The sequence below is a fragment of the Hydra vulgaris genome, chromosome 12 (assembly GCF_038396675.1).
Source record: "Hydra vulgaris chromosome 12, alternate assembly HydraT2T_AEP".
NCBI classification, from domain to species: Eukaryota; Metazoa; Cnidaria; class Hydrozoa; order Anthoathecata; family Hydridae; genus Hydra; species Hydra vulgaris.
In genome coordinates, this window is record NC_088931.1 from 75043441 (window position 1) to 75053497 (window position 10057).

A 10057-nucleotide genomic window follows, 5' to 3' on the forward strand; every position below is an offset into this window, starting at 1 on the left:
ACTTGAAAGAGTATTGACTAATTTGTACTAAAATTAAATCTCGGTTAGGAGATAAGACATTGGATAATTTAACCCTAAATATATATATATATATATATATATATATATATATATATATATATATATATATATATATATATATATATATATATATATACACTGTCCTCCAAAACATTAGCAACCAAATAAAATAAAAAAAATTTTCTACTTTGATTACTTATTACAGCAATTTTGTTTTTTTAATTACGCTTTAAATGAAAAAAATGGTTAATGTTACATATAAGAAAAAAGATTTTAACATAATAAGACTACTTGAAAAAAAATAAACGTGAATTTTTGTTTGTATTTGTATTTTAACGCAAAAACGTGGTCCTCCAAAACTTTTTTAAAACTACCCTAAAAAATGTTAATATCAATAGTTAATAGCATATCCTTTACTTTTTAGGATCAAGGAACATCTTCTCGGCATAGACTCTACGAGTTTATTAATTTTTACTTGTGTAATCTCATTTCACGTGGTTTCAATAGCTTTATATAGCTCATCGGCGTTTTTGAAGGGTCCTTTGTGTTTTAGGGAGGGTTTAATCGGGTTAAGATTAGGTGATTGAGCTGGCCGTTTCATTACTTTAATTTGATTTGTTTCAAACCATTCTTTAACGAGTTTAGAGGTGTGTTTGGGTTCGTTGTCTTGTTGAAATGTCCATAAAAGAGGCATATTTTTATCAGTATGAGGAACCACTTTTTCCTTGAGAATATCACAATAAACATACTGATCCATAATGCCATTTATTCGGTAAACAGGTCCAACTCCACTAAAACCAGAAAAACAACCCCAAACCATTGCACTTTTTCCACCAACATGCTTGATTGTTCCTCTTGTGTATTTAGGATCTAAGCGTTTACCTTTAGGTCTACGTACCTTTAAATTTCCATCAGGACCTTTCAAATTGTACTTTGATTCATCGCTCTAGAGTACTCTATTCCAACCATAAATAGTCTAGTCTCTATGAGAATTTGCAAACTCAATTCTAGCTTTTCTATTCTTCTGAGAAATGAAAGGTTTTTTTGCTGCTCTAAAGCTCAAAAGTCCTGAAATTTGTAACCGTCTACAAACTGTATTTTGGGAGACGGAAAGTTTCAGTTTTTTAATAGTATCATTAGCGTTGACAAAAGAATTTTTTTTAATATGACGAATAATTTTTCGATCCGTGAAACGACATGTTTTGAGTGGTCTTCCACCCTTATGTTCTGTTTCTACCTTTATTAAATCGTTTATTAAATCGATTATTCGACATACAATTGACTTGCTGATGGAGTATTTCGTTGTGATCTCATTTTGTTTGACTCCTTTCTTGTAATCTTTTACAATACGTTCTCGAAAAGCTAAATTATACTTGTTTCCTGCCATTATAATCCAAAACAGCATATATACGCAGTCTTAAATTAATATTGTAATAATTGCAACACTCCATATTCATCTCTGGACAAAAATTGACAATTAGTTGATTCTCATTGGTTAAGTACTAATAATTACAACACAACAATTCCCTTGGGCATTATTTCCACACTTGTGTTGCTGATTTTCCGTGAGTTTTTGTGAGTAATTATAAAAAGTTGCTAATGTTTTGGAGGACCTTGTTTTTGCGTTAAAATACCTATAAAAACAAAAAAACGAGTTTATTTATTTTCAAGTAGTCTTAATATGTACAAATCTTTTTTCTTATATGTAATATTAAGCATTTTTTGTATTCAAAGCGTAATTAAAAAAATAAAATTGCTGTAATTAGTATTCAAAATAGAAAAAAAGAATTTTTTTATTTGGTTGCTAATGTATATATATATATATATATATATATATATATATATATATATATATATATATATATATATATATATATATATATATATATATATATATATAATCTATAGGCCTTTTTTTCGGAAAAACAGGCATTGGCTTCAAAAAATAAAAAAGGATCTCAATTTGTGATTTGGGCGCCGCCCAAATACGGTCGGCGCTGTCGAAAACGGTCTAGAATAGCCCCTGATATAGATATATGTATATATATATATATATATATATATATATATATATATATATATATATATATATATATATATATATATATATATATATATATATTATCGAAAGTTTTATTATAAATGCTGTCAATAAAAATCTGTTCTTGACTATTGTTAAAATTTTCTTCAAAATGCGGTTCATCAAAAAATTTCTTACAAATTCATGTTTAATTAGATTTAAAATCAGTTGTAATTCCATACACTTCCACCATTTTATTTGCGTCGCTCTTAAACAAATCATAACTATTTTTAATTATTTTAAGTGTGTCCAGACATTTTTCCAACGAAGAATTGGCTTTCATTAAATTTGTATTTTTTTTTGAAGAAATAAATTTATTGTATTAAATTAATTTAATATTATTTATTTTCAAAGCTCACGTTCTTCTGCTTTTTGAGAAGACAAAATAATTTTATTGAGATACTAAGTATATCTATAAATCTTAATTTAATAGCATAAAAAGATATCCATATTCCATTATTTCTCGTCGAAAAAGAGGGATTTGAAGGCTCTTATATCGGGTCGAGGCCGAGGCCCCTTAGCCGTTGTGGCCCCATGGCAGTGCCTTCCTCTGCCTTTCCAAAGTTATGCCTCTGGTTTATATATATATATATATATATATATATATATATATATATATATATATATATATATATATATATATATATATATATATATATATATATATATATATATATATATATATATATATATATATATATATATATATATATATATATATATATATATATATATATATATATATATATATATATATATAAAGGTCATATTTTTGTTATACGATTTGTTTATAATATGTATATTGATTTCAATAAAAGACAGGGTATAACTATTTTTAAATATATTTGATATAATAATGTATTAGGTAATCAATGTATATTAATATATGTTAATATATTATTATATTAAATATATTTAAAAATTGTTATACGCTACCTTTTATTGAAATCAACTTACATATTATATATATATATATATATATATATATATATATATATATATATATATATATATATATATATATATATATGTATATATATATATATATATATATGTATGAATTTATATGTATGTATATGTTTGCACTTTTATAAGTTCTGACGATAACATCTAACTTTTTAATGTATATAACCAAAGATGTAGTGAAGATAGTAAAGCCAAAACCAAGACTAAGACCAAGACCAGTACCAAGACTGAATGCTTCAAGACCAAGACCAAGACAATAATCAACTCAAGAACAAGACTAAGACTTTAAAAGTTTTAACAAGACCCCGTTAAAGACTGTTAGGAGAATAGCAAATAAATCTTTTTTTCTTTTTTTTTTAATGTCTAAATAAAAACATTTATATATATATATTTTTTTATTCATGAGTTTTTATACATCATTAAAAAAAGAATATTTGTTAAAATGATAATATAAATAATTTTGATTAAATAAATTTAAAATTTAAATGATTTCTTTTTAAATTCTCCTAGCATAAAATATTTTGGTTAAAACCAACGCGACGAACTCTCATTGAGAGCGGGAAGTTGCGGCGATCTACGGTTTGTTATTAATAAGTAATCCATTCATTGAGTTGATATTTTTTGTAAGAATCAAGAAAGTAAAAGACAGTAGAGGTCCGAAACCAAGACTAATACCCTAGGCTTTCAAGACTAAGACCAAGACTTTAGGCTTCAAGGACCAATACCAAGACAGTTTAATATGAGAATCGAATCCTACATCTCTGTATATAACATTAGTGGTTTAATCAAGGACGTAAAATAAGATGGACGTTCAACGCTTTGTTAAAGATCAGAGGTACCGCCAAATAGCTAAAATCTATGCGTGTTACCGTCAATTTTCTAAATATAAGATACAGACATTCCGATGTCTACCCGTCAAATTTGTTTCGCTATACTTCACTCGGTAAACCCATTATAATTATGTCTATACTGAAGCTTAAGGTTATAAAAGACACATAAGTTATTCAAAAATAATTCATAAGTTTAAAAAAAGTAGAGTTGAGTCATTTACTTTGCTTAATAAAAAGATACCTAAGGTTAAACTTTGACGTCTAAAACTAAGCTTTTGCACGAAGGCAATATATAGTTTACAAGAATAGATAGTATAAAGTGAAGCGAATTTTTTACGCTAAATTAAAATTACTATGATATAATTTAAAGGACGAATAAGATATTTTCAGTGTTCTTTTCACCCCACTCTCTGAATATACTTCCCACTTTAGGGTTTAAATAAGGGAATATTTCAAATTTTTGTAGGAAATGTCGAACTTATTTGCCTCACTTTTTTTTTAAATAAATATGTATTTTTTTTTCCGCGGACGACCTTTTTATGAAGTTTCTTATTTTTGTTTCATAAATCGCATTTTAATATTTATTAAGTTTAAAATTTAAAGGTATTTTAACTAAGAGCATCTTACAATTCGTATAAAAAATTATTAGTTTCAGAAGCTAGAAAGAAATATAAAGTATGCATCTTTAATTAGTTTTTTTAATAAAACATTTTTAAACAGTCAGTGTAAACTACTTTATTTAATAATAATGATAGTAAATAAATAAAACTTGATAATAACAAATATAGTCATAAAATTAATAAGATTATAATCTTATTATTATTAACAATAATGCTATTGTTATTATAATAAGATAATCTTATTATTATTAACAACAGTGTTGTTGTTGTTATGATAAGATCTTACTATTAATCAATATTATTAAGAATAATAAGATAATCTTATCAATTTTATTATGCAATTGTTATAAGGATATTGCTATCTTGTAGATTGTATCTTTAGTGTCAAATTTTATGTATTCTACAAATGATGCACAACTTTTTTTTTAACTTTTTATAGGTATTATATCAAAAGAAGTATATGTACATATCTTTTATCTCATTACTGGATAAATAATGAGTCTTCATGAGGTATCTTTGAAAAATTTATGTAGAAAGTGTGGCTTAAAAATAAAAAAGGATAGTCACTATCAATTAAAACCTGTTATTATCTATAAACATACAATTCTTAGTTTTTACAAGCTGGATATAACTTCAGATCATCAAAAGGTACACCCTGAATATTTATGCAAATCATGTTATATGGTCTTATATAGGTTAGATTTAAAAACAAAAAATAGCTTTGTAATTGAAAGGATTTTATGTGACTTTTGTGAGGATGTTATGTATGTAACACACTCACAAAAGTTGGAAGAAATAAAAAAGTACCTGCGATAAATACAAATCAACAGTTAAAAACAATTGCATCGAAACATGGTTTTGACTGTTACAATGAAAACAACAAAAATTATTTTGTAATAGTTGAAATCAATAGTTGTCGCCAAATTGTTAGCAAAACATTGTCATTAGAGTCAAATAGCATGTGGAGACTAATTGTTTTAAATCGTGAAGTGCCATTATCCAATAATGTTATTAAATCACTACCAGTTCACCTAAATCTTCAATCTGCTAATATTATATTCTCAACCATTTCATGTGTAAACATATGTAAAGGTAACAATGACTTCCACTATTTAATAAGAAATAAATTTTCTGATTTTAAAAATTTCCAAAGCACATCAAATGAGGATGTTGGAATAATTGAGATGGAAGAAGGCAATACAGTTGATAACTTTAAAGTTATTAGACATAAAGATTGTTCATTAATATGTTCCGAAGCCTGTTGCAATTCTTGTACCATGTACCGTACTAACTTGCGTGTAATGGAATCCAGAAGAAAGAGTAATGAAAACCAATCATCTATCTCATCTAACAGTAAGAAAAATGACAGATACTTTTCTAAATCAGAATTATTAACAAAAATTAAACTTTTAGAGAAAGAAAGAAAAGAAAATCTTGCAAAACAACAACGTATGCAAAAAAAACTTGAAAAATCTATAATAGAAGAAGGGGTTGTTCTTGAAGAGGAGGAACACACAATTATTGAGGAAACATATGAAAAATATGGGGAAGAAAATCCATTTACTGAGGACTCACCTCAAGCATTGTTGTGGCAGCAACAAAAAATCCAGGCTGGACTTAAAGACAGAAGGTCTATGAGGTGGCATCCTTTAATTATAAGATGGTGCATCAGTTTATATTTGAAATCTCCGAGTGTCTATCGTCATATTTGTTCAACACCATTTTTAAATCTACCTTGCAAAAATACTGTTCAGAAATATATCAACTTTACTGATCCAGGCTGTGGTTTTAATAAAGATGTAATGTACAACTTGACCAAAAAAAATGATTTACCAAATATAAAAGAGCACCAGAGGTATGTTTCAATCATTGTTGACGAAATGAAAATAAAAAGTGGGCTTGCTTTTAGCTTATCTACTGGAAAGTTGGTGGGTTTTTCAGAAAGTGGATCAATTAATGAGCTGCTCTTGAATTTTGAAAATAAATATACAGAAAATAAAGGAAAGAGCAATGTAGAAGATCCAACGGACATACCGTTGGCATCATATGTAACTGTTTTAATGGTGAGGGGCATCACATCTTCTCTAAAATATGTGTTTGGTCATTTTGCTTCTGCTGGAGGTCTTTCTAGTAGCCAATTGTACTTTACTATATGGGATGGTGTAAGGCATTTAGAGTCTGTTGGTCTAAAGGTGATGGCTATTGTAGCTGATGGTGCATCTCCAAATAGAAAGTTTATGCGTCTCCATTCTTGGAAATCTGAAGAAAATACTAAAGATGGTGTCATTTACTGGACTTGGAATGAGTGTTGTCCTGGTATGTATAAATAATTATAGTTATAAAAATTGTAAAAAGATGAATGAAAATAACAAAGTAATGAATATAGTTACACTAAATTTATTAGCATTTATAATCTACAGATGTCAGTTTTCAATAAGAACCAGTGAAAAGTGGCTCAACATTAAATTGTTCAAAATAGTTATCTTTTAAGTATTATTTAAACTATTTCTTAGACCGGAAGATGTTTTTTATTTGTGATGTACCTCACTTGATAAAAACCACTAGAAACAACCTTGAAAAATCACATGAAAACTCTTCAAGTAGAAGTAATATGGTATGTATATGTTTTTACACTTTCGTATTTTTCAACAACATATTCAATTTTTGCTGTTTAATTTCTATTAAATAAAGGTTTATTTAAATCCTATTAAATATGTAATTTCTGTAATATCATTAACAAGGAGGGATGTTTGAATTGCTTTAACATTTTTACTATTTCAATTTGTTCCATATATATATTTTAGGAGCACTCATTTCTGATGATTAAAAAATTCAATTTAAATATTATAAGCCTATGCAATATTAATAATAATATATTTTATTGCTTATCAAGAAAAAGTAGGGTTGTAATGTTTTCTAGGTCTTAGGCAACATTACAATCAACAAATGGTTTGCAAAGCCCTATGGCTTACCTTCCAGATGGTGCACTTTGTTAAGTAAGTTAGTCATGTTGTATGTATAACTTATGAACAGAATAGCCAAGGCAAATTTAGTATTAATTTTAGCACTAACTATATAATAGGTGTAAACTTAACTAGGTTCAAGATGAAATAGCTCATCAACTCTTTCATTTATCATTTAAAAATTGAAAGAAAAATTCAGTCTTGCCATGAATTCCAGGAAAACCTGTTTTTCTAAGAACTATCAAGACAGATGATAATGAATTTGTAAAACTTTGGTGCTCATGTAAAGCATTTAGCTTGTCAAATGTAAAAATATGTTTAAATGGATAAATGCAAAATCTCCGGGTTAACCTGAATATATTATAGAAAGTCAGGGAAAACTATGGGAATTTAATAAGCACAACTTAAAGTTACACTTTAAAAAAATCATATAGATGCCCCTGCTTTGTAAATACTATCTTAGGTATTTGTTATTTGAAATTTTATATTCTTTGGTGAATTTCAGATTGATGGTCAGCCGCTTGTTTGGGATCAAATAATCAGGTTGTATGACTGGGATCTTGGAATAGATAGAGATGCCGTGGGGTTGACAATGGGACACAAGTTAAGTGAAGAACATATCAACCTCAATTCAAGAACACGTATGAGAGTAAATCTAGCAGTACAGGTTAGAATTAAACATATTGTACTTCTGCTGACCTGGCAGATATTTCATACATGCCAGTGAAGAGGGTTTAATGATATACATGTATTCCTTAGCCTATTTGCAATCTGTATTAGGTTAAAGGCTGCTGTTGCAGTAAAAATAATGTATTCTTTTTATCTGTAGTATATTTTTATAAAAAGGTACTCAGTTCAACAGTAGCAGACATGTTAGAAGAACAAGGGCTCCATTCAACAAAATCGTTAATCAAGTTTATTAGAATGATAGATAAATTTTTCGATTGTTTGAATGTTTCAAAAAATTTTAATTACTCTCGAAAACCAGATCTCGACCGATATAAAGCCATAGATGATGTTAGATTTGATGTAAGTTATTTATGATTACACCAAGCTTTTTTACTGAATTATTTGAGAAACTTCAAATAATTTTGTAGTAGATGTAGTTAGACCTTGGTTCCAACAGCTGATTTGTAATCTATGTATATGTGTATATATATATATATATATATATATATATATATATATATATATATATATATATATATATATATATATATATATATATATATGTATATATATATATTTTTTTTTTTTTTTTTTTTTTTTTTTTTATATATAGTGGCTCCAGAATACATTTTTGACTTTTATCAATAATTGGGAAGAACAATGCCAAAACATTCCTGATTTGTCTCAAGCAGAAAAAAACAGATTTTGCTTAAGTAAACAAACTCTTGAGGGGCTTCGAATTACTGGTAAAAAGATTTTTACTGCATCACGTTAGTCAGTTAAATATAAATAGTTATATGCTTTCTATATATGCAGAAAACATTATAGATAAAATCATTTTATATTTATTATATTTCAGTTATATAAATAATAAAATATCGTTCATACATATTTTGAAGTTCATTCTCATTTAAGGTTTGTATAGTAGTATATTTTCGGAAAACTTAGTTACCACAATAAATTCATAAAAAGACTGATTTCTTTTTTAGTGAATTCATTTACAACCCTTGGAAAGTTTTTGCTTGTAGAAGGAGCCGAATACATTCTGTCCGAAAAGTTCTGTCAAGATCCGTTAGAGGAATACTTTGGTAAGCAACGAATGCGATTAGGTAGTAATGACAACCCTTTGTTAATTGAATTTAATTCCAATGCGCTTGGCTTAAATGTTGCCGGAGATAATTTGATTCGTGTTTTTGGTTCAAATACCAAGGGTCGAAAGGATGAATTTCAAAAGCTTGATGTGAAGAACACTGATTTACCTTTAAGTAAAAAACGAAAAAATGATTTAGTGTAAATATTCTCTTAAGTTATATTAAAACATTTTCATCAGGCAGTGACTCGAGTTTAAATGTCAATTTAATAAATATAACATACAGATATCTTGACTTAATATTACTTTTTAAATAATCCCATATATTCAGGGTATTATGAGTGTATTATCATTATCGTAGTATTCAGCTTAATTTTAAAAGTATTTTCTATATTTACATATCGTGACGTTAGAATAATATAGTTTTATTTCTATTTTATAATGTTGAGAGAATTTAACTTCTAACTTTTATTTATTAAATTATTTTGCAGCATGAGGTCTTTTTTTTATGTTATTCATGTTTTATAATCAATAATTCCTGAAATTGTCTGTTTGGAATATTAATTCTTAATAAAGTTGGAATTAACTAAAAAAACAACCTTAAAAATTATATAAATAAGATTAATATATTGAAATTTTGTAATTAATAATATAATAATTAAAAACCGATAGTAATAATTGAGAAAGCGTCTCTTGAATTTTTTTTGTTTGTTTTTTAATTTAAGAAAAATAATCCAATATTCAGCTTATTTCCCACAAAATCGATTTACGAGATTTTTTCACCGTTTTTTTCACCGATTTTTAGGCCTGAAATTGAT

General features: G+C 26.8%; 1 protein-coding gene across 2 annotated transcripts; it reads left to right on the plus strand.

Annotated features, from left to right (window-relative positions):
* The first annotated feature begins 4445 nt into the window (after positions 1 to 4445).
* LOC136089010 (uncharacterized) lies at positions 4446 to 9524 on the plus strand. 2 transcript variants are annotated; one of them, XM_065814444.1, is made up of 7 exons: positions 4446 to 4572; positions 4957 to 6833; positions 7031 to 7131; positions 7986 to 8147; positions 8327 to 8509; positions 8763 to 8895; positions 9139 to 9524. In XM_065814444.1, exons 2-7 carry the CDS (start codon positions 5477 to 5479, stop codon positions 9441 to 9443), a joined length of 2241 nt encoding a protein of 746 aa, XP_065670516.1. In that variant the 5' UTR covers positions 4446 to 4572; positions 4957 to 5476; the 3' UTR covers positions 9444 to 9524. The 2 variants fall into 2 exon arrangements, with proteins under 2 accessions (XP_065670516.1, XP_065670517.1); XM_065814445.1 differs by lacking the exon at positions 8327 to 8509.
* Positions 9525 to 10057: the final 533 nt, after the last annotated feature.